The sequence below is a fragment of the Argiope bruennichi genome, chromosome 4 (assembly GCF_947563725.1).
Source record: "Argiope bruennichi chromosome 4, qqArgBrue1.1, whole genome shotgun sequence".
NCBI lineage: Eukaryota > Metazoa > Arthropoda > Arachnida > Araneae > Araneidae > Argiope > Argiope bruennichi.
This window is the reverse complement of record NC_079154.1, coordinates 9,741,043-9,768,201: the sequence shown is the minus strand read 5'-3', so window position 1 is coordinate 9,768,201 and position 27,159 is coordinate 9,741,043. Positions and strand designations below refer to the sequence as shown.

At 27.2% G+C, this 27,159-nt stretch overlaps 1 protein-coding gene across 1 annotated transcript; it reads left to right on the top strand.

Moving 5' to 3' along the window:
* The first annotated feature begins 5,413 nt into the window (after window positions 1-5,413).
* LOC129965567 (serine/threonine-protein phosphatase PP1-gamma catalytic subunit A) lies at window positions 5,414-17,324 on the top strand. The gene is made up of 7 exons (XM_056079572.1): window positions 5,414-5,651; window positions 7,094-7,225; window positions 8,994-9,224; window positions 9,374-9,478; window positions 10,218-10,441; window positions 13,777-13,911; window positions 16,385-17,324. Exons 1-7 carry the CDS (start codon window positions 5,597-5,599, stop codon window positions 16,490-16,492), a joined length of 990 nt encoding a protein of 329 aa, XP_055935547.1. The 5' UTR covers window positions 5,414-5,596; the 3' UTR covers window positions 16,493-17,324.
* The last annotated feature ends 9,835 nt before the right edge of the window (window positions 17,325-27,159 follow it).

Genomic DNA, 27,159 nt, shown 5'->3' with positions numbered 1-27,159 from the left:
CATACTGCGAATCGGTTTTTATATGATCAGAGTAATTTTTTGTATTTAAATACTTATTATTTCTTCATTATGAGTAGAAATAAACTTGAATTTACTGATGAATAAATTAAAACAATTTACTTGCTACTGCTGAAAGCGAAGATAATGGTAGGCCAAATAAGGATGTTTTAGCTGATGGTTTGAAACATTTTTCCAGATTGCATTTATTTTTGTTATTTCATTGTAAAATGAAGTTTTAAAATCCTCTCGTCTATTTTCTAAATTATTTTGATGTACAAAAAAATTCAGCAGTAATATATGGCATATTATCTACGAATGACAAACGACTGTTTTAATAACATTTTAAAAGATTAATAAAAAAATAAGATGAAAAATAAGGATTTTTTTTTTTTTTTGCTTAGATATTTGTTCCAAATTTTATTTCAATGATCAAAAAATGATTTACTAAAATTTACGCGTGATTCACTCATGCATAAGTTTGTGAAAACATAATATGAACTTCCGTTCAAAAATTCATTTTACTTCATTATAATTCGATCTTGTCTTAACAATACCATAAAAAACTTAAAAAAAACATTTTAAAATCAGAAATTCACCTTCAAAAATTTAGCATGGCGGTTTAAACTAAAAAAGTAATATTTATGATGAGCTGAAGTAAAATATTCAGGATGAAAACTAAAGGATTGTATTTGCGACATATATTTCACTGAGTAATTTTTTTCCGGATTTTACTAAACAATTTTTTGTATGTCAGTACTAAATAATGTTTTAAAAGTATGTTATCTCATTTATCGAATTGCTTTGATAGGTGTAATATATAATGTAGTATCTTGGTTTGACAAAAATTTAAAAGAATAGTAAAAATAAGTTGCAAAATAAAGATATTTTTGGAATGTATATTTATCTACTTTTTTTTTCCTTTTCAATTATTTAAGTAAAAACAAGAATGCATAAGTTTATGGAAACAAAATGTGAAAACTTCTTTAAAAATTTAATTGAAGGTCTAAAAAATATCTTTGCATTACGATGGAAAATTCAAAATAATATTTTATGTTCAAAAATTCAATGGGCAAAACAGTTTATATTTTAAAAAATATATAATATTGAAGATAATTTTAAAAAATTTAGCTGAGTGTTAAAAGAACGCATTATTTCCAAATTTTTTTCAAAATGTGCTATTTCCACATTTTTTTTTATTTAACTGATGTTTTTATTTTAGTATTAAATGAAGCTTTAAAACATTATTTCGTCTATTACTGAATTCCATTGACATCTATAGTATGTAAAAAATATCCTAATTGCTTTGATATATACACTATGTATGTCATATGTTACTATGTAAAAAATTACATTCTAATATATATTATATAATTTTGCCAAAAAAATTGAATCAATATTCTAAAGTTTATTGAAAATTAGATGAAAAATAAAGATGCCAGTTTTTATTTCAGTGATTTAAATGGTTTGGAAATCTAATATAAATATATATATATATATATATATATATATATATATATATATATATATATATATATATATATATATATATATATATATATATATATATATATATTCTAAATTATATTATAAAATAAATTTCAAATATTTGGTGATAAAATAACACCCCAAAAAAGTCGATGAACTAAACGCTTCACACTAAAAACATTACACACATTAGAATGAAACTCTTGGGCCGGTGGAAAAGTAATCTGTATCGCGCTTGAATTTTAATTCACAAAAATTCTAATTGAATTTTCAAAACAATCCTTCCGAAATGCACATTCCAACGACTCAAAGTATATCTATGCCAAATTTGGTATCTCTAGACCTGGTCGTTTATCCTGTAAAGCATCGACACTTGCACGCATGTAAATAAACGCAGATTCTCTTTTATTGTTTTCTCGAATTCGGAGTATATATATAAAGTGAAAGAATTGCATTCGTCAAAAAAATTAGAACTTGAGATTTTGACAAATCGTTACGTTTTAAACCTCCAGAATTATAGGAAAACATTTTCTTGTCTATGTCTGTCTGTCTGTGAGCGCAATAACCCTACAACGCTTTAATATATGCAGACAAAATTTGATATACGGCATTAGTACGAAAATATAGATTTCTATAAAATTTTGAATGAAATTACTTCAGATGAAATCTTCCTTTCCGGTTGTCCATAGATAAGTTAGCATAACAAAAAGGGTTACATAGATAAAATATAATGCATAGATTTAGTATCTACAGTAGATCTGTATCAAGTTTAAAAGCAAACCCGCAATGAATGAATAATTCAAAGCGTAACAACTTGGATTAATGAAATTTGATATGACTTTGTGATTATAATTGCAGTTTCATATCTAATTTTAATTTCAATAGACGGAAAGAAAGTGTCAAAAAAGCATATTTAGTTTTCTGGTACATATGCATTAATGTATTTCAGTGATTAATCCTCAAATAGGCTCACTCTTTCGTAACTATTATTCCTCATTATTATGCGTTTAATTATGCATAAGTACCAGTTTTCTTTGTTGTTTTACGAAATATACAATTCTCATGAGCGGGACTCTGAAAATATCATCGCGTTCACCTTCTAAGCCAAAGCCCACAATTTTATGCAAGAGTAGAGATGCGATTAAAACCTCATTCATTAAAATATGCAAGAAAGTTTCAACGAGATCACTCCAGCTGATTATTAAAAGAAACAGAAAATCTGAATTGATTTCTTCAGCAAAAAGATTGATTCGGAAGAGGATGACGATAATGTAATGATTGTGATCCATTATACTTATAGCGAACCGATGGATCGGTTTGCTGTTGTGGCACAATAATATGAATGAAAGTTTTAAATAATTTTTATTGTATTTATTTTGTCATCATTACCGATTGCATTTTTCTCGACCCTGAGAGAACCAATTTTCTCACCCCTGAATCAAATGAAAACACCTTTAAGATGCGAACATTGGTGGCAGTAGTGACTTAAAATCATTGTTTTATATTACCATAAATTGTAAGATGTTCTCGAAGATTTCAGCGACCAAATGTTTGCCAAAATTATTAATAATACTAATCGGAACATGTCTGCTATTTTGATGAATTATTTCTCATCAAAATAAAAAGTACTAATTTAAATTAAGATTGAACAATAAACCAGGCATTCTGATTAGTTGGTAATGTCTGCAAATTGGCGAAATTGATCCATTTGTAAAGTTTAGGTCTCCTCTAAAACTTTGTTTTGCAATATCTTTAGAAATTTCAGCACGGTGAGGGTGGAAAGCGACCCTATTAACACAAGATAATTTATAATATTTTCATGATGATGTTCGATATCCGAATGCTGGACAATATTGCAAAGATATCGTAATAATGTTTTTTGGCATATTTTCCTTTTAGGAGAATATGGTAACTAACCCGTAAACTAATGATGTATATAAAAATCATAAACTTTCATATGAAATAAAAATTTTCAAAATTAGTTTACGGGTTATGGCTATGAAACTCTATTTGTCATTTTTTTCCTTCATAAAGAACATATAGTCAATTAGTGTTTATGAACTTCTGTCGAGAAGGGAGGGTGATGGACAGCATTAGTCATGATATATTTAGAGGAAGTAATTGTGCGGGTTGAGGTTCGAACTCGCAACGTTAGGGTTCGTAGCCGAGTAACATAACCACTAGACAAAAGAGTACTCTCTTCTCCGGAAGTTGTTATCTGGCTTATAATGTTACCACCACATAATCATCCATATGAATCAAAAATTGTCGAAATAAATTCAGTGATTGGAGTTGGAAGAATATCTATATTTATTATTTTAAACGTAAAATTTTATAGGTTTGAATAATTCACAAAAAATGTTTCTTTATTATTATTAAAAATAATGATGCAGTTCCCATTTCTTAAAAACGATTATTTTTCTTAAATTAATTCATTTTGTCATCCGATGATCAATTTATTTTAGTGAATTACAGAAAGTATATAAACTTCTGACTCATGAACGAGCCGAAATGCAAAAAATATGATGTTAACTTTTAAGCATCATATAAGAAAAAATTCTTACGAATTTGTTAATGAGTGTTAGTGGAAAAATATAACTCGAAATATTTTTTTTTCTTCTGAAAACCATTTATCTTCGTCTGAATAATTGATTCATGACAAAATTAAATTATATGTAAAAAGCAGATAATACTTTATTGATAAAAATGTTTAGATTTCAGTGAATTTATGAATTCAATCGATGAGAATTATTAAATAATTTGAGAGAATTACTGAAGGATTAGGCATGAAAGTTTATTTCTGTATTGAGAAGACATTCTTTTATCATAATCTGCGAATGGATCAGGATCTGAAGTGTTCTAGTTTTGGGTTCGAACTGACCGAACTGGGTTCGTTCTAGTTATAAGTTGGGTAGCAAGAACGATGACACGATTAGCAAAAAGTGATAAATATCTGGTAAAGGATAAATAAAGAAATTACACGAAATTAAAACAATGCATTTTCTTATGAAGTAATATATATATTTCCATATTCTAACTAATAATTAAGTTTTAGGATTATTTATATCATTGTGAGCTAATAAAGCTTAATAAAGATAACTTTTGTTAAGAACCGTACCGGAAATGATTGGGAAGGTAATGGAAGATAAAGTTCATTCAAGCACATTTTACAAAATTGGGAACTAGAAGGTACATTAATGAAGCTCAGTAGTGAAGAATACAATAAAAGTCACATTTTGAACAACCCTAATATTGCGAAACGATATTATTCAATACTGAATATTCAAATCTTTCCCTAATGAGTAATATAGTGTGCTACTGTGCAAGTTGTAACTGTTTGTTTCGCCAGTTGGCGACAAGCATCATGTCCGGGTCACCAATGTGCAAGTTGAGGTTCGAACTCGCAACGTTAGGGTTCATAGCCCAGTAACAAAGCCACTAGAGAAAAATGTACACTCCTCTCCGGAAGTTGTTATCTGGCTTATGATGTTACCACCACACTACTATTGTGCAGCCGATTTTCTTCCTTTAATATATCTGGCACTAAAATAAAGTTGATTAAAAGGAAATCAGTTTCATTTGGTAACCTTTTATGAATTTTGAGATCTTATTTTAAATGTTTTGAAATTACCCTGAAATACCATTGACCTTTCCGATGTTGAGAGAAAGATTTGGAAATATAAATTCAAAACCAGCATCTTCTTAACATTATAGCACTCACTCGGCTATTATGAGACATAATTAGCTCTGTTTCACTTGTAATATTAGATTTATACTCTAAACTAAACTATTATTGGGTATCTAACATGTTCTGATGAGAACTTTTCATTCTGCTCTGTGCAAATTATCATAACATCATGGGTTCAAAGAATCTTTGCTATTTGAAATTAAGCACTAGCATTAAGTTATAGCATCTGGCAACAATTTCGACATAATTTTGTTGCGCCGCCCTGGCAACTTGCTTTCAGGGTCAGGGAATTGGAAAATTTTAAGGAGGTCAATTAAGGTTTCATGCATTTACCTTACTTAACTAATCTCAAAAATATTTAACAAATTACGATAAACAAACGTTCACATACATTTGAAACTTATTTTTTTGAATTGGTAACAAATGGCTGACACAGAAAAGCTAAATATTGACAGCATCATCGCTCGGTTATTAGAAGGTATGCGAAGTATTTTTATGGCTCCAACGATGTTTTTGTTTATTTTGAATTAAATTAAATTGACTCTGTATACTTTTTGCTTATTTGTATGTTAATTTTGTATTTTGGTGTAAAATGGTGTGTTTAACAAAAAATATCTTGTATTTCTTATTGCGCATGCAATCATCAGTTAGCCTAATATTATGTTTTACTTCATAATTTGAATAATATCTATTTTTAATTTGTGTGATCGTAAATTTTTGTGTTGTGGTAAACACTTTTAACTGATACCAATAGAAAGAAATTAAATGAATTCGAATTAAAGCTTTTTTTCTTTAATTTTCACTTTGTTAACATTAAACGTGTTAATTTCATTTCGATACCAGTTATCTATGGTATGTTATCGCAAATTTAAAACTGTTTCTTGATATATCAGGATATTTTTTTGCTTTAAGGCATCTAAAATAAATATCAATTTGTGTGGTTTCATTACGTTAATGATTGAATTGTAATTAATTTCTGAACAAATATTTGCAATACTGTTTTTTTTTTCTTTTTCATTTTGACTTTTTGATGAAAGATGATTGTGTTAAAGACATATATGTCGGATATATAAAGTGGATAGTGACAAAATCATAGCACCTTGTTACATTAGTCTGTTATGATGAAAATTTACTAGAAAGGAGAGCATAACATATATGGCAATTGCATATTCCATAATTGTCTTTTAATTACATCTTGTTTTTAAATTTCTTTATCCTTTCTAAATTTCTGGAATAAAATGTAATTTTGAAACCAATGATTTTCCTTTTTTTTTTTCTCCATTAATTCCAATTTTTGGATGTATTATTACTTCCATCTTTGCTGAAACTTTATTGCAAATTATTCTTTTAAAGAAAGAGAAGACAGAGTCTCAATTAATGTATTTCAATTAATATGTTAATTTTTATTAATACTTTAATTAATAAATTAGATTTAATTTTAGGGTAATTTTATTTTTATATTGTATATTAACTTGTATTATTGGTTTGTATTAACTTAAAAATTTTTTTTTTCTGTTTAGAAAATTTTTTCTCATTTATTTTAAACCTTGAATGAATATATTTCTGATTTTCATAATATTAATGACAAATTGGAATAAAATTATTTTAAATACATTTAATTTATGGAACTAATTATTTAATTATCAAGTTTTGTATAGTAAAATTTTTGAGTTTGTTCAGATTAAATGAAATAAATTGAAAGTTAATAATTCCATATAAAGAAAATATTTATTGAACTGAGGTTTGTGTTAATATCTGTAAATAATTTAAAAAGTTTTCTTAAAGTTGCAATAGAAAGGATTAAAGAAATAAATTATTTTTAACTATTTTAATAAATATGTTATTAATGATTAAGATTGTTATTAATGATTAAGTAATTGAAAGCCTAATGTTGAAAGTATTTTCCCCTTTCTAATTTAGTCCGAGGATCCCGACCCGGTAAAAATGTACAGCTAAGTGAAGCAGAAATTCGTGCTCTCTGCTTAAAATCAAGAGAAATATTTTTGAGCCAACCTATTCTATTGGAACTAGAAGCTCCTTTAAAAATTTGTGGTATGTATTTATAATTTACTAATTACCTTTGATTTTAATTTTATAACTGAATGTACAAAATGAAAATAGTTCATTTATTAATTAATCTTGCACTTTTATTTTCTTTATTATTCTTTATGTTTTTTAAAAATGTGTTGTGTTATATGCATTCTATGCTACTGATCTCTGTAAAATTTATTTGTAAAATATTTGAGATTCATTTATCTGTTATTCTGAAAAAATTAGTTCACGCTTAAATTTTGAGTTCTTTCCTATTCTGTACCTTTTTCTATTGGCATTTACATACCTTTCATTGAAGCAAATTTTTTTCATTATATTAATAAAATGACTACATATATGAAAACGAAAAGCGAATAATGGCGGTGTAATATCGGATGATAAGGAGGATCTCCAGTTAATGTTAATCTCCACTTGCTTTCCTTATTGTCATTTGAAGCCTTCTATTATTTATTTGTTGCATTTCTTTCGTTGTATTTTCTGAGTTCAGTGATTATTATGTATTTTATTATGCTTCTTGTGATCAAAAAATAAAAATTAGGTAAAAGGCTGTAATGAAATTATGTGTGTGTGTGTGTGTGTGTATATATATACATATATATATATGTGTGTGTGTGTGTTTGCATCTGTACATATACATATGTTTGTATATATACACACACACACACACACACTCAAATTTATTTTTGTGTGGTTAGACAGTAGACACATAAAAGAAATTGCGCAAAAAGTATTCCAAAACTTCATAAATAGCAGTAACAAATAATTTATTAAAACATATTAAAGAAATTTTTTTTATGTGTTGATGCCATGTAAAAGTCTCGCTTAGAAAATTTGTTGAAGATTATGAAATTATAAGAATTTATTTTCTAAAAAAAAAAAAAAAAATTACTCATGGGAAATTTTTTTCCTTAAAATTTAATTTCTCATTTTAAACATGGAGAAATTTTGAAATGCACATTATTCAATATTACTTGTTTTTATCCAAAATGTATATTTTCTTGTAATGAACTGTTTCAAAATTACTTTCCTCATTTGAAGATAGTATATTGATTTATTTTTTTATACTAAATAAAATTTTTAAATAACAATAAAAAAAATCTGGCATTAAAAAGTTATATTTAGCTTTTGCGGTAAAAACAAACAATAGACTTCTTTCTTCAGACAGGATATAACTGAAATAAGTGCTGGTGGAGAATGTTATATCAATTCTTATTGGATTTGAAATTTTTTGCAGGGCCAAAAATCATTTATGAAAGGCAGAAAATATTTATCTTTGAGCAAGAATAGTGTATGATTCAATGAATCCCTATCTTATTATGAAGCAAGATTTTTATATTATATTCAGTTTAGCTTAAAATTTTTTAAAGATGAATATAGGTTTGAAACAGGAATCGTAAGTGTGAGTGTCCTAATTAAAAATCATAAAAATGTTAAAGAAAAGTGTAAGTTAATAATAAAAGATGTAGGAAGCAAAGCTGAAATAAAATTGAGTTATAAGGAAGAAATTTCAACAAAAATTATAAGAATTTTAAAATATCATTATTGATAATTTTTGTGAATAAATCTTTTAAATCTGCTTTAATCTCAAAGTTAATGTGTATAATTGTTTATAGTAACAAAATATTGAAAAACTTGCTGAATGAAATTCTTTGAATTTTTCCAAAAATCTCCATGGATCCACTGTATAAATTTTTTATGAATAAACCCTTTAATTTTTTTAAAATGCTAGATGCTTTGTCACCTAAATATCTTTTTTACTGCTTTCCAGGTGATATTCATGGGCAATATTATGATTTACTGCGTCTCTTTGAGTATGGTGGTTTCCCTCCTGAAAGTAACTATTTGTTTTTGGGTGATTATGTTGACAGAGGCAAGCAGTCCTTAGAAACTATATGCCTGCTATTAGCATATAAAATAAAATATCCTGAAAACTTTTTTCTCCTTCGTGGAAATCATGAATGTGCAAGCATCAATCGTATTTATGGTTTCTATGATGAATGTAAGTATATCTTTGGAATTTCCTGAATGATTATATAACAATTTTCAATAGCAGTTATGATTTAAATAATTTTTTAATTACTTTCTTACACCATCAGTCTTAATTTTCTTAATGTTTTGATGATTTCAATTGAATATTTTTTATTTTAGGTAAAAGAAGGTATAACATAAAATTGTGGAAAACATTCACAGATTGTTTCAATTGCTTACCGGTGGCTGCAATAGTTGATGAGAAAATATTCTGCTGTCATGGAGGTATTTATTGCATTCTTTTGAGAATCAACTTTCTCATTAATTTTTTTTATTTGTTTTTGATAGATGATAATGAATTCTATTAAAATTTCATGGGAATATTCTCTGCTAGTTAAATTATTTCAAATTGGGATAAAAATTGATTAATATTCAGTGTGGATCATTATTAAACGTAAAAAAGTATTTGATGGGTGAATTAGAATATTAAGAGGCAGGTTAACTGTGATATCTGAGGAGTATATGAAAAAGTCGTCAAAAATTGTCATACTGTGAGATAATGTATGTTTTATTCATTTGAGAAGCATTAAGAAGTACAGATGTCTTTCAGCTTTAATGATATCACTTAGAAGAACATAAATGTATTGATATTTGTGCATTAAGTTCAAATATTATGGTTCTTTTTGACATGGAATGAGATAGTGTTATTGTGCTATGCGAAACTCGGACAATAGCCAATAATGATTTACTAGAGGGTGCATTGGATTAATAGGGCCTAGATGAACCAAATTCTGCTCTATTCTTTCAGTTGTTCATCCCTGTAAAATCTAGGAAATACTACTGCTGAGAAATAAAAAAAGGAGAGGAAATAACATTGGTGTAAGTAATTGTAAGTATGTAGCAAGTTAATCTATTGGTTCAGAATTATTTTGCTAATCAGGTAAATTTTTATAAATTTTAAATTTATCAGCATTTATCAAACAACAAAATATGTTCGTAATAATTTTTATATATATATATGTAGGCTTGAGTCCTGATCTGCAGTCAATGGAACAGATTCGTCGTATCATGCGCCCAACGGATGTTCCAGATCAAGGGTTGTTGTGTGACCTTTTGTGGTCTGATCCTGACAAGGATGTCATGGGCTGGGGTGAAAATGACAGAGGTGTCTCTTACACATTTGGGGCAGATATTGTGGGCAAATTCCTTCATAAGCATGATCTTGATCTCATATGCAGAGCCCATCAGGTAATTCATTTCTTTATGTGCATAAAATATGTAAATTACAGCATGTTTGGAGAAAAATAAAATTCACTTTTTGTTTGATACTTAAGCTAAAATTCAACCTTTTCTTAAAATAAAAACTATTAAAAGTCAATTGAATTTTTTGTAAATTTTTTTTCATTATCAGTTTGAATGCATTATTATTTGTTAAAAATTAATTATTTTGAGTTGTGAGTACTTGAAAATATGAAGCATATTAGTAGAAATTATGATATTTTTAAGTGATTGCTTTTGATTTTTGATTATCATTGAATTAATCCAAAGATTGAATCACAATCTTGATTGGAATTAAAAGATAAACTGAATTGAAATTTATCTCCATGTTTAAGATTAATTATGAATGAATGAAAATGTGTTGTAAATTTTGAGATGTCCAAATTAGTTGTGCATAACGAATTTCTGGTATGGTTGTTTTTAAAAGTTGGTATGATGGTTTTCGTGGTTATATATAAAGTATATAAAATTTGATTTTAATGATATATATTGAATAATATGCTTTAAAAACAAGTTGAAATCACATAAGATATTATTGTGTCATGATCAGAAATAGAATATTTTGAAATTTGGGACATATTTGTTGTAGATTATCATATAATGAAGAAATACTTTATGAAGTTATAATCAAAATGCAAGCGAAGTTTCTAAAAAAGCACAGATAAGTTGTCTGTAAAAGTAATAGTTATAATATATTTGAAAAGGAAATTGTTCTACTTTAGTTTTTATTAGTAGTTATATAAATTACTTGCCAATGATTCATCATTAGAACTAACATCAGCAATGTCATATCAATCTATTGAATTGCCATTGACATGTAGTTATGCCAAAAGTTTGCCAGTTGTATTTATTTAGCTAATATACAAATATTGTAAACAAATTAAATATAAAAATTATAAACTTTAAGCTTTTTCTATTGCAGGGAGAGCTAATGTTGGAAAATTTAGTTAGGGATGGGAGCTAGTATGTTAATGAATATCCTATGATGATTACCACTAATTAAAATATTAAACCTTAATAGATAGCCAATTTTGAGAAAATAACTTTCAAACTTTTGGCTTTGCTTGTGTACTAGTAAATTGTCATAGTTTTCAGTAATGAAACAACATGGGTGGAAACATGTGTACCTGTCAGCCAGGTGATTCAAATTTGATCCTGCATATTTTTTTTAAATAATTAATATTTGAAGTAAATTTAGCAATTTAAATGTTTTTATAAAAAAATTGATAATTTTTATTTATAAAATAACTATTTATATGTGTAATATTTGAATTATAGTTGAAATTTAAACAAAATAATTTTAAATACAATTATAAAGGAATAAGTAGTATCTATTATTGTTCTCATAGTAGGAAACAAAGTGTAGATTTTATTATTAATAAATTTTAGAAATTCTTTACTGCTTCTTTTAATTTTTAATTGTATGCTAGAATAAATTATTTAGTATTATTAGCTAGTATTTTTAATTGTATTATTATAAAAGAATTGGAAGCAAATTAATAAATAGCAATTGCATGTATTACTTAAGGCACCATTTCTTTTGGAGAATCTACTAAGAAACTTCAAATTTTGGACCTTCTGCTTTTTATATGTTATTATCTACTTGTTCAATAAATAACAGGATCTCTTTATTCTATGCATAATTCCAACCAACTCTGTAAATTTACAGCAAAATTTTCTATTTTAATTCAATATTTAAAGAGTTTTAATGTTTTTAAACGATAATAAGGATTAGAATTATTTATTACCTTTTAAATTTTCAACTATTTTGAAATGAATTTTCCAAAAGAATTCATCTATCATATGAATGAACCATTTTTTTCATAGATAAGAACAATTAATCTTTTAATATAAAGTATTTGTTAATTATTAATTTAATTTAATTTAAAACTATTTTAAAATAATTGAAGAAAGAAAAAAAAAATATGCTGGCTGAAACTTGATAACATGGGTGAAGGATGAGTATGTTAGCACTCTACTACTGTATATTGGATCACTAACGAATTTTTATTAATATATAAGGTATTCCGAAAGTTCAAAAAATAGTATCTCAGAATTGCAGGTTATTGTGTTTTAATATCTTAATGAGTGGGCATTCTAAAAGATATGATGTTAATATGTCAAATTATATTCTGAATTAAATTTTTCAGCCAGTGCCTTCTACCTTCTCTTGTACCTTAGATGAAATGCTAGTCAATTATCAGTTTGATTCTGTATGTCGAATGAGGTGAAAGAAGTATTGAAAAAGAAAGTGCAACACAAAGTCACTAGAATTATTTTTCCCTATGAAAGAATTTCATTTAATTTTTTCATTTATTTGTTTTATTATTGAAACTGCATGAAATTTGAAGCATTTTTTTTGGTATTATGTTATTTATAATCTGTTGCCATCTTAAATCAAAGTTGACAAACAAATAAATTGGTTGGTGATAATATTTCTTTTTAATATGCTGTTTAGTGAATGATGCATATATGCACATTTTTAATTTGCATTTGATATTATATTTACATAAAATATTCTTAAATATTGCTATATATTTTATACATCTATTATATAAAATTTTTTACATTTAAAAAGCTGTTTCCTTACAAGTTTAAACACGAACTTTGAAATAACAATGTACAATAATAAAACACTTTATAAGGTACAGTAAATGATTGGCATAGATCTACCAACGTATTGGCTATACTAACTGTATCCACATGCTTGGAATGTTGACATTCAGTTATTTAGCTAATCATTTGTCGTAAGACTGTGTAAGGCTTCTTTACCCTGGTAATGTAACAAAAATATTTGCCTCTGGTTGGTTATGCATCGATTCAGTCAAAAAAAACATGTAAACGAGATATCTCGTGACCTGGCCACTACATTTTACCTGCTAAAAATGAGAAATCTCGTGACCTTTATGCAATGTGTTAAGATAATTAGGTTGGTATTGAATCAATTATAAAATTATTTGGAGTGGTTCTTGTAAAGTAATTATCTGCAATTCATAACAACATACTATGCACTTTTATAACTCATACAGATTATTCATTTCGTAAAACCATGCAGAATAATGCATGCATACCCTTCTTGTCCCATCAAATTTGATGTATGATTAAAAAAATGGTTCACACTATGCCTCATTTATGAATGGTAATAAAACCAAAACCTAGAAGCAATGAAAATGTTTATTTTCATCCAAAATAAATGCATTCATCTTTTTTTCATCCAAAATAAATGAATTAATGAATAAGTGAAATCCATTTATTTATTTTGGATGACAATAATTAAATGCCATAATTCATAATATATTTTGTAGGTTGTGGAAGATGGCTATGAATTCTTTGCAAAGAGACAGCTGGTCACCCTGTTTTCAGCCCCAAACTATTGTGGTGAATTTGATAATGCTGGAGCCATGATGAGCGTGGATGATACTTTAATGTGTTCATTTCAGGTGAGTTTGCATTTGAGTATATTATATATTTTACAAAGGACTTTGCTTGCTGGCTAATTTGTTCTTTTCCATCACTATATTTTATTTAGAAATTATTATTATTATTATTTGCCTTTTATTTTTTTTAGGAGTGTGAAATTATATAAATAATATAAAAAATTCAGTTTTGTATTACCATTACTGCTGTGGTGTCTTTTACTCAAAATTTATTTTTAAAACCTTAAAACATTTCTATTCAAAATATATACATAAATTTTCCATGATACTTTGATAATTGTTTGATTTAAAATTTAAACTTGCCGTGTTTGGATTTCATTGTTAAGAATGATAGGAGTATTATGTAGTATTAATAGGAGTATTTCAGAGTATTATGTTTTTAAAGTTAATTGCTTGTAACAATACGAAACATTCTTAGAAATTTTTCCATAACTTTTTTAATACATTTTCTTAAATTTAGTATTTATTTAAGTGTTAATTATGAACTTATTTTTATATAAATTTTTAGCTTAGTCGCATTTCATTTAGAAAAATATTATATCACTTTATTTTTTAGAAGTTTTTTTAGTGCTATGATATTTGTGTCAAGGAAAACATTAATTTGTGATAAACATTTATTTAATTGTATGAAAAATGGATTTGGTATTCATGAAATTTATATATATATATATATATATATATATATATATATATTTGAAATTGAGGTCATATCTAATTATTTGCTAAGGAATTTTTTTTATAAAGCATTATATCCAATCCAATGCATCCAATATTATTGCTTGTAACAAAGTTTTAGCCTAACGTCTTAACAATATATACAAAAAAAAAAAAAAAAAAACAATTTTAAAAAAATGAAAAATTGAACATTGATTATAATGGCTACTTAAAAATTCCTTAGTTTGTAAGAAAACAGAGTTTTTTAATAACCCTGTTGTTTTGTTCAAATTTATTTCACATGAAATGTTCTTGAACTGCTCTTGAAAATAAAATTAATGTTATTTTATAGAATATTTTGACATTGTTGATAAAGTTACATTATTTATCTAAAAAAATTTATTTATATATTTTATATATTTTTTTATCATAATATATATTATTCAAGTCAATATGACCTGATGCTGCTTTCTCTTAACTATGATTTGGACAGGATATTATTGATTCAGCTAAAAGCAATAAATAAATCTGCAGTATATTTACAGTGATAATAAACATATTTGTTGAGAAAGTAGTTTTGCAGTCAAATTTCCTTCTGTTCGAGAAATTAGGGAAAAATAATGAGAAATACACTGCAAATGATCTTAGTTATTGGAAAATGTTACAATAGACAAAGAAATAGTTCTTTTTTTTTTTTTTTTGAACCACTGGATAGTATATGTCATATAAACCATTCAAATATGTGTTTAAAACATTGTCATTATATGATAGTAAAACTAAAGACTGATTTACAGTATGGAAAAATCTGCGTCTTAGCCAGATTTAAAAAACAAGGAATTCAAGCTGCAAGTGATCTAACATATAAGCTTAGAGGGCTTTATAGTACATGTAAAATTTCAATTCGTACAAATTTTGCCAACTTAAAAAACAAAATATTACTATATTTGTTATTGTAAGGAGAGGGATGCTTAATTCCCTCAGCTGTAGTTTAAACTTTACAGAGGATGTTGTTCTATTGAACTGCATCCCTAAAAAATACAAATGCATCATTTTTATAATAAGAAAGCATTATCATGATTCAATTAGTAACAGATCATACAAAAAGTGTAAGACTGCAATAACCATTAAATAAAATGTGAATACTCTTGATCATCTTTTAAATAATACATTTGTAAAAGGAAAACAAAATGCTATTTGCTAGACATCAGTAATTGCATAACAATTTGTCCAAAAGAAATGTTTTTAGAAGAATTGGATAAATAAAAAAATCAATTAAGGCGGAGTCCACCCCACAGATGAAGAGTCAGCAATATAGTCAAAAGATTATTGAATAAAAGATGAAAGGATTTATAATCAATTTTCATAATTTGCAATTAAGTAATAATCATGTGCAATTCAAACTTTGTCCATCAAAGAATGTAATAAAATGTATTATGTAAGAACTGTAATAAAAAATATGGTAGCACCATGTAGCAAATTTTTTGCCCAAGTAGAAAATATATAAAAAAAAGGAAAGATTTTTTTTTTTTTTAAATTTAGATGCATAAACTACACATTTATATAATTATCATATTATTTTTCAATAATATTAAATTTTTTTTATTGTCAAGAAATTCATATTTATCTCTAAACATTTTTTTTTCTTCTGAAAATAAAACTTCTAGAATTAATATTTAAAATTCGGGTCACATTGACCTGAACAATATATTTGCATAGTAAATGCAACTAGTTTAATAAAATATTTTATAAAATATAACAAATTTATATATTATATAAGAAAAATAGATTGTTTGAAATGATTTTTGAAATTTTATTTCAATAGATTCTGAAGCCTGCTGACAAGAAGAAGTTTCCATATGGTCCAATGAATGCAAATCGTCCCATTACTCCACCAAGAGGTCAGGTGAACAAGAAAAACAACAAGAAATAGCATTGTTAAAATTTTCAGTGATATCTGCAACAAAAAATATTCTTCCTAAAACCCTGATCTTAAGTCAATGTTGTCTGCAGGTCAGGCTGTAAAAAGAACTTTTTTTCTTGAAATCAGTCCACTTTATGGAGCTACAGCCATTATGTTAAAAAAAGAAAAATCTGTACTTGTACATTTTGGTACTGTACATACCAATGCTATACATACAATATGTACAAAAACAATTCTTATTGTAACTTCTATTCTTTTGTCTTGTTTTTTTCTCTCCTTATATGTGCTTCATTGTTTATGTACCTTCATTTTTTGTATCTTTTAGTTTCTTACTTTTGTTTAATTGGCTTTTCTTCTCATTCATCACCATGTTTTTGCACTCAAGTAATTTTTTAGTTTTGTTTTGTGAACGTTGACTTAAGACTTATAATAAATAAATAAACCATGTATTGTGGGATGAAACATTTTAAACTCTTGAACACTATGCAATTAAGTGTCTTGTGTGGTTACTCTTGTCCACTTTCCAGTAGCTTTTCCTATGCATCACTCTAATGCCTAGTACTTGGGGAAGAAAGAAAGCCTTGAAATCTTAAATTTTATTTTTGAAAGAATTGTAATATATCTGAATTGTTTCATTTCAGACATTTTACTTTTATTTTGCACTAAGTTTTTAAACACTTTTTGACTATGAAATCACATGGGAGGTTTTCAGATTTAATTATTGATTTAAAGATATTCATTTAAATTAAAAAAAAAATTGAATTTTGTTTTATTAATTTTTAATATTTTGCGTGATTTATTCTCAAATTACTATTCTGTGGATTGATATGGCATTTTTTTTTTTTTTTCAAAAATTATCCATGGTTGCATGATTTGTGATTTTATGCAAAAAGTTACTTTTTTTCACAATAGTGAAGATTTGAAATTCATCATTTAGAGATATTAATTAGTTTCCACAGCTTGTCATATCAAATTTTGTACTTTTATCTATGAACAAATATTTAATATACTTAATTGCTGATACAGTGTCAATTAATTACTTTTTAAAAATATCTTTAAGTTGAAAGATTTCACTTAACTCTTGAAATCTTTAAGAACTAAATTTTTTTTTTTTTAAATTGACAAAAGATTAAATTGTTGTGATCCTTAATCATGCAATCTTAATTTGTATTAAAAAAATTAACTTTATGTAAATTGTTTCATCTGTTTGAAATTACTTTCATTCTTTCCTTTCTTTTAGAGAGCTATTAAAATGATTCTGAACCTTCTGATTCAATTGTTTGATAGTAGTTTTTAATGCTCTGTGGCATTAAAAATTTAAGTATTATTTTCATCACTTCAACTATTAATCTATGGAATTTTTTACTTCTTAATATTAGTTTAGATACTTAGATTATTATAAGTTAAAGCTAGCCTTTGGAGTATTGATTATCTGTGTGAGTATTTGATTTCATCTTTCTTAATGTCGTTATCATGAATATGGCAGGTTAAACTTTGAAATGCCTGCTTATTGAATACTTTCAAGATGTTGATTCAGTATGAAGTCATTTCAAAGTAAGGTTTGTTATTCAGAATGTATAATTATACTATTACAAATTGTTTTACAGGCCTTAATTTAAAGCAATAATATTCATATCAAATATATTTTTTCTGCCCATAGTAATTTTAATTTTTTATGAAGATTCCTTCAGCATTGTTTATTTCAGTTTGTAGTAATAGTGTGATTAATATTATATAATACCTAATGCGCACTATGCTACTGAATTCTTTTATTAATTTCTCTTTATGAAACGGTTTTTAAACTTAAATAAAACTCCTGCGCACAATTTTTTTACAGGATAAAATTTATTTCATAACAAGTTTTGAAATTCTTTATTAATTGGAAGAATTCTTCTATGGTTTCATCATGATTTTAAGGATAATTTTTAAATGTACTTTTACTTATTAATTCAAATGATACATTTTTGTAGCTTGTCACTTTTTTTTTTGTTTATATAGGTCATAATGTATTCTGTATTTTTCCTCTTCTGCATCTTGCCCAAAGTTAATGATTTTTAAAGATGAATTATGTTTATTTTGACAAAACCCAATTCTCTCCATGCTATTTATTACAGTTTTTTTTTAATGAGTGTAATAATTTTAAACTTAGTAAAATAAATTTTGAAAAACACTTCAGATCTCTGTCCTTTATTAAACTTCCTCTGTTACTTGCAATTGTATACATTGTGATATAAATTTAGTATCTTTTTTTAAAATTCTAACAATACCCTGATTAATAGGTAGCAAATTAATGATACTGTTTTGTATTGATAAATTTCAAAAGTAAAATTTTCTTCATAAGGTATTAGGAAATTCAGAATTAAAAGAATAATATATATATATATAAAATCCTGTGCTCTTTGTTTTCTTGTAAAGATTTTATTCTGATTAGGAACTATATTGTTAATTTTAGCAATTTTTATATTTCTCTTTATTGGTCAGATCATTCCTTTATTATATTCTCTTATTAATATTAATATATATCAAAAGCTTAAACACGATTAGTTTTCTCAAAAAAAAAAAAAAAAAAAAAAAAAAACTATTGAAGAAATTTTTTAAAAAATGATTTATGAAAAAGTGAATTTCTAAGTTGTTTAGGTATGTTGGGTACTATTAATTTTACAATATAATAATTTTTTTTTTTTCATCTTTAAAAAGGCCATTCAGGTTGCCATGACTTTACTATCTACCTAGGATAGAATTATGATAGTTATTGATAAATGAAAGTATGTAGATTTATTCTGGGAAAACAGTTACTATGGGTTTGTCTTTCGCATTATGGAATATTTAAAAACTTTTTTTTTTTTTTTTTTTTTGTAGGAAATTATATGGTATTTCTGGAGCTCATAGATATGAAATGCAGGGAAAAAAATCCTTGTATTCCTTATAGGGAAGGTTTGGGTGGTTTAATATAATTACAATCCTCATAAGAAAATGCAATTAAGTTTTTAAAAACTGACTTTACTCTAAAATATATGCAATGATAATTCATTATTTTAATGGATAAAAAAGATGAAAAGTGGAATTTAATGGCTTTTAAATGGATACTTACAGTAGTGGCCATATGCTGGATATTTTGTTAAATAATGTCTCAATTAAAGAAAAAAAAAACTTTAAATAATCTTGCCATTAATTTTTAGATATTCATGACAGAAATCTCAAGAGTTCCAAAATAATAACTTCTGCAATTTTGTTTAAAATTAAGGTATGAATATGTTTCTATTAAAATAATTAATGTCTTAGCGAATATAGCAACTTGAATCCAAATACTTGATATTAACGATTAAAGTCTTATGTATTAAAATTGTTTATGATGGACAAAAAAAAAAAAAAAAAAAAAAAAAATTGCAATCATTAATAAATCTTAATACTATTATGTAATTAATAATTATAGTGTAAAAATTTAATTTGCTATCATAATTGAATAATATAAATTTAAAATGTTAGCTAAACACTACTTTGTGTACATGCCTTTCAGGGGTAAACGTTTTTATGTTGGTGCATTTATTTTTGATTGTTTATTAGATGTTTTAAAAAAGTGACACCCCTAATCTAGTTTGTGAATTTTATTTTAAGATTAAGATCTAAATTTCATTTTAAGATTTTCTCCCAAAACAAAATTAAACTCCCTCAATTATTATACTTTTTGCATCAAGGAAGTTAGACATTTTGCCTCTGAGCTAGCTGTGGATTATCTACCTAATCACTTGAATATTTAATAGGCATCAATGTGTGATAAATTTACTTTTTTGCAAAAGATAGATAAAAGTTAAATTTTGCTTGTGTAGTAATTTGATTGAATTTTTTTTTTTTATTATTTAAGTGTATTAGAATACTAACCTATTTCTTTAAAAAAACATAGGGACTCTTATTATATTATCTTTATTAAATGTCAGAAAATGTATTTTTATAAATAGAGGCTTAATAGACAAAAACTTGTGTAAGATTGAAAAAAAAAATCTCAATATGGTGGTTTCAAAAGTAACTATGAACCTTAAGAAAGTTAAAGCAATATTGACTTGTATTAATTAAATCTAAACTATTGTATAAATTCTACATTAATCTAAAATAATCTGCAGCCGATATATGTAAATATTCAATCAAATAAGAATTGATGACTGCTTTATGGAGCTTTCATATTGTCTTACTGCACTTGTAAAAAAGTTGAAGTAAAACAATTAAGATACATAACTCAAATGCATATCGATTATATCAACTTCTATCATTTAAGACAGAAAGCAAGTTAAGAAACTTACGAACATGAGTATTTATCTTTAAAAACATTAAAAAAAAAAATCAGCAAAAATATTTTCTTTTTCTTGCATTTAAAATCGTTTGAAATCGCGTGGCATTCTAATTATTTCTCTTTTGTGTGTGTGTTTGTAAAAAATGCACAATTCTATACTTATTTGATGTTTATCAAAAAAAAAAAAAGTTTATCAAAATATTCTTTCTACGTTCTAAAATAACCATAAAATTTGTTACGCAGTTTCGAATAGTGCACGAAATTTATTCAAATTGGAATGATTAGTCAGTTTATCGATCGAAAACGATTGATTAAATATTTGAAAATCCGATGGGTGAAATGCACGTGATTCAAAACAATAACCACTTCTGCGATAAGAGAACAGCAACAACGCTGCCACTGCTCATTTATCATTCAATCGATGGGATTTTGAGTTGCTGCTCAACATTATTTTTCCCAGTTGCCAAGGAAGTTTGATCTGCTTTAGGATTTCGTAAGATCGCTGATTTCAAAACTGATGTTGTCTTTCCTTTATTGGATCTAGATTTTTAGATGGTGTATTTTAATGATATCTCCAGCCACTAATGTATTTAGCTGATCAGTTGAAAATGAGACATTTTTGCGGCCCTAAGCAGTGAATAGGACCTCTTGTACAGAGTTGCCACGGCAACGGAAAAGTCGGGGGGGGGGGGATCCTCTATAAAATATTGAAAATGTAAGGAATTTTGAAATTTTCCTTAAAAACCCGAAAACTACAAAGAATTTTAATTTTCTTAGTTTTTTTTTTTTTTTTTTCCCATCTAAATAATGCAAATCTCGTTAACCCATGAATTGATTTTTTTTAAAAAAAAATTGGCCGGATAAGTTATACATAAGCACAAAAAGTTGTGTAACAAGTAAAATTATTCTCAAGTTATGTTTTGTTTTGAAAATATTTGATATTTTTTAAAAAGGGTGCCGTTATAAAATGATCAATAAAATCATTTCAGTTAAAAAAAAAAGACTGAGTAAGTAATAGATCGTCAAATCTGAGTAAGACAGACTTCTGACTTACATAGTTATGCATGGTATTTCTATGAAACCCATAACTAAAACTATAAGGCTTCATATATAAAAATTCTTTTCCGTTCAGCTTACAGACGATTTTCAAATTTGTTCGCTAAATGTAAAGAAACGAAGCACAGAATACACACTTTCTGCTACACACAATATTGATTATTATATATAGAATGAATCCAAACTGTCAGACATATCAAATATATTTTTGACGCCGAGTGGTGTACGTAAAATTACGGAAACCTCACATGCAGATAGTGGCAGCTAATGCATTAAATATTACACAAGAATGAAAAATCATCGCCATTACGCTAAAAACTAAACACCATTCGCGACTGTTCAACCATGGAAGACCATCCCTTTACTTCTGTATAGATCAGCCCAATTTCCAAAGTTGAGGAGAGGCTGAATAGTGACTACAGCTATTTAAAATTAGAACTACTGAATCGGGGGAGGGGGGACTTTTTAACAGTTTATTATATTTGTGAAGGGGAGGGGGGATGTACAAAAAATATATTTGAATGCATATCTAAAGATTTTGTTATTTTAAAAGCTGCATCTTTTTTAAATCCAGATTTATTGAAAAACAGTGCAATATTCTGTGAAAAACAATTGGTTGATTTATTTTAACTTCATTGCAAACCACAAATTTTCACTGTATGTTCGGAACATGCAAAGATCCAGTTAGGAATTTTTTAGAAAAAACCCTGAAAAGTGAACCAGGAAGGAACAGCTTTCTTCACTTACTAAAGAAATTCGTTTAGGGGATTGCTATTCTAATATGATCTAAAGAATTTTCTGACTTTTGAGAAGTCGCAAAAATGATCCTTGTGAGGTGAATAGCATATAATCCAGTTAACAACTACGCTACACGAGCCTACACTTTTGTATCCTGGTTTTGTTACTGGACTGCAAACCACAAGGTCCCAGGTTCTATCCGCGCGCATTCGCATATCGCTAAATTGGTGACCTAGGATAATGAGCCTTCAACCTTCGTAACAGCTGTTGTGGCGCCATCTGCCCGCAACCAAAGTCGTCAGACTCACTTGACGCAGCAGCCACTCACACACACACACACACTCGCTACTTAATTGGGTACAGGCCCATTAGACAACAGCTAATAACTAAATACATCAATAGTCATATCGTTCGTCTCACCTTCGACTCACTGGAGGGAGAGTACTGTGATGAATAGCATATAAGCCAGTTAACAGCTCTTCTACCCTAACAGTTGTTTTGGTATAATGGTTTAGTTACTGGACTGCGAACCACAAGGTCCCAGGTTCTATCCTCGCATATCGCTAAACTTGTATTGTTACATGGTAATGCGGCTGTGGAAATTTACGAAATGACGCTATATGACATTGTCAACATGGGAGCATATAGAAAGAGGCTCTAATAATTAGCTATGTATATATAATATTGTGTGTGTATGTGTGTGTGTGTAAAATCGCGTTTTTTCAGGAAAGATACCTATATAGATCAACTTAAAAAACAAAACCTTATCTAAGTATAAAATTTGATCCAAATCGTTAGAATCGTTTCCAAGGTATATGAAATAAATAAATAAACTTTTTTATATAAAAACATTGCTCGTTTAAAGTTATAAGATAGTGCTTGTGAGGTATAAAGTTTTAATTAAAAAAAAGTAAAGAGAGATAAGTTTATATATCAGCTCTATGATAAGAAGAGTCGAATAAACGCAAAACAACTTTTCAAATTAAATCGTTGGAATAAAAAAAGAAAGGAAGAAAAAAAAGCCTCATTCCCTCAAACCTTTTAATGCTTTTTTTTGTTGGTAATCATTATTGTTTGGTAATGGATTCTAAAACCCTCCGCGCTTTTGCGCATGTGTAAGGATGGGTTTAATTTAACAAAGGAAAAGAGGAAAGAATATGTTTACATTTAACAATAAAGTAAATTCCGGAAATGGCGCACATCTTTCTGTATGTCACTCCTTAGTGAGATAGAACCGTCGAAAAGAGGTCGTCTCATAATACTGAAACGAACAGTAAATGATTTGTGTAATAATAAGAATGTTATTTCTGTTTTCACCCAAATGCTTAATTCTGCAAGCCTTGAATTTGACAGTATGAGGAAGTGATCAATAGTTTTTCTTCCCTTAATATGTTAAATTGTCTCGCTAAATCTAAGCAATAGTAAAGAGATTGTTTCTATTTCTTATGTAAATATAAGCATTCATTTAATATACTATTGTTTCAGGCAATGATGAATTATTGCTTCCATTTGTTGCTTTTTTTTTTTTGTCGATAGAACTGGAGGGGTATTGTTATTCTATTATAGCTAACATACGAGTGATCGCGCGTTTCCTCTTGTACTGCATATAAATACAGGGAAAACACAGGATATTTTTTTCTCTCTAGATTTGAGAGACAAACTTGTAGTAAATTCGTCAATTTAGTTACATATTTCAGCGCATTTTTAACTCAATCAACATGTTAATAATTCATTTCAGCTTATTTTTTTTAAAAAAAATTATTAACTTAATGAAACTTCTTTAGTTCATTTATTTACTAGCCGCCTTTGGCGGGCTTCATAATTCACCGGGATGAATGGTCGCTAAAATTTATATTTCAATATTTTATTATTTTATGTAACTTGGTACTAACTTAATTGCTTTGTCAGCAAAATATATTTAAACTCTCTCTCTCTCTCTCTCTCTCTCTATCTATCTATCTATATATATATATATGTAATGATATTTTAAACTTTAATTTCAACTTAATTAATTTCCAAGATTTTATCTTAATTTAGCCCACAGTAAGTTCATTCGCATATTTCGTGATCCAATTCCACTTTCTCTACTTAATTAATTCAAGAGAAGCTTTGTTGAATCAGCTAAAATCTAACTTTCCCACACTACGCGTGAAGAGATAACATACCGCTGATCAAGCAAATTCTTTTTTAAAATCTCCCTGTGTTTCCCCTACCTTGTCCACCCGTGTAATGAAAATCCCTATCGAAATCTCATAATACATTAGCACTGTAAAGAAATATTTTCCCTATCAAAATCATAGGTTATATAAGACCAGAGATAAAATGTCCAAGAGCTTTTTCCCTCATTCCGTTTCTGTGTCGTTCTGTGTGCTCGTCGCTTGTACATATGCTTGCTTCTTCAAAATGAAATAAAACGACGTCACGAAATTAAAAGTACCTTCATTGTCTTCAAACTGCATCATGCTTCACAACAAATAATATTACACACACACACACACACACACATATATATATATATATATATATATATATATATATATATATATATATATATATATATATATATGTAACATTATTTGTTGTGAAGCAGGATGCAGTTTTGAAGACAGTGAAGAGACTTTTTATCTTTTTAAATTCTTTTTAATCCATCGGGAAAGCATAATTATTTACAAACAAAGACGCGGACATTGCGCGTCCACCACAGCGAGGAATAAAGCAGAAGTGGGGAAGAAGGCCGAAATAAATTATCCCTCGCCTTATATAACCTTAGATCTTGATAGGGAAAATATTTCTTCATAGTGCTAATGTATTAATAAGATTCTGATAGGGATTTCTGACGCATGTCAATCACATGTAAGGGAAACACAGGGATCTTTTAAGAAAGAATGTGCTTATTGGACATTTTCTACGCCTTCACGCCAAGCGTGTGAAAGTATCGGCGTTTAGTCAAGTCAGCAATTTTATAAAGCTTCTGTTGAATTAATTAAGTAGAGAAAGTGGAACTGGATCACGAAATAAGAGTAAGAACTTACTATGGCCTAAATTAAGATAAAATCTTGGAAATTAATTAAATTGAAATTATAGTTAAAATATCATTACATATATATATGTAATGATATTTTAAAATCTAATTTAAACTTAATTTCTTAATTTTTAGCTCAATTTAGTCCATATTAACTTAGTTCTAAAATATTCTCTTATTTCCTGATCACATTCCACTTTTTCTATCTAATTAATTCAACAGAAGCTTTGTAAAATTGCTGAATCGGCTAAAGACTAACACATTTTAAAAACTTACTTTTACGTATGTGATTCTCCCGCCAATTTGGATACATATAGCTTAACCATTGCTGTTTTTTGATATAAGTGTCAGCCATTTACAAGCTGTCATTCCGTATGTACCAATTTTATGAGATGGATGTCTATAAGCAATTATATACCTATCAAAATTTTAAACTTAAATATATTTTGCCGAAGAAGTCATTACTTACAATGTTAAATTAAAAATTTTAGCTACCATTAACCCTAGCAAACTAGTTAGTCGCCAGAGGCGGCTAGTAGATCATATATGATAGATATTTCATTGCGATTAGATATTGAGATGGAATAATAATTTTTACTATCAATCAGGAATGTGCGTGTTAGCGATCTACAGGAAAGTCCGTCTGATCTACAACTATCAAATTTGTTACATATATAACGTAGAAGGTAGTTTTGCGTACTTCGATGAGATATTTTTGTAATTCTAATCAGAATTTTAATTAATTGAAAATTAAGTTGAATTTTGCGTTTTCCCGCAATAACTTCTGAAAATGTTATCGCACAAAAATAAATTTTGCATCATTTCAGAATTTTTTTAAAATGTGTTTTTAATTATATGAATTTAATAATCGCTGTAAAATTTAATTAAATTTTCAAAATTTTTTTAAAATATTTTTTTCTCAATTTTCAACAATATATTACATTGTTCCCTTCAAGTTCAAACTGTTTTCATTATTTCATCAGCTATCTCATTATGTGATTTTTTTCCCCATTATTGAAAGTCAAAGAAGACAGATTTTGTTTGATAGTTGTATAATTTACGAGGCATACAAAAAAAGTGAAATTAAAATACCGCAGAATTTATTAAGTAGGGGAATCAAGCGTTTACCTTTTAACTGTGTCATGATGTCATAGGATTGGCCTCCATTAAAAAGTTTCAAGTACATTATGAGATAAGCATATGTAAAAGAATTAAAGTAACACATCTTTAACGCCTGCCAACTTCACAGTAGCATGAATTTGAAACTATATCCAAACGATTCAACTGGAATGAAAGATAACCAATATTCTCGGCAAACCAGCTGGTCGCTAAAGGCGATTAGTAAAATAATAAGTAAAAGCGAAGGTAATAAACACAAAGAAATGAGTTACGGATATTTCACCAGCACATATTTTGTTATTCAGGTTAAATATATTATAAAGATAGTAACGCATAATTTTTATGGCATTTTCATATCTTTATTTTTCATTGCCGGATGAAGTCCAAAAACATGTTGTATTGGTAAAAAAAACTAGAACTGTGAAAGACGAAGTCGTTTACGATTTATTGGATTTT

Excerpts from the sequence above, each read along its gene's own strand:
- LOC129965567 (XM_056079572.1), top strand. The coding sequence starts at position 5,597 with ATGGCTGACACAGAAAAGCTAAATATTGACAGCATCATCGCTCGGTTA. Across the intron at positions 9,225-9,373 it reads TTATGGTTTCTATGATGAAT|GTAAAAGAAGGTATAACATA; the intron begins GTAAGTATATCT and ends TTTTTATTTTAG. Across the intron at positions 10,442-13,776 it reads TCATATGCAGAGCCCATCAG|GTTGTGGAAGATGGCTATGA; the intron begins GTAATTCATTTC and ends TATATTTTGTAG.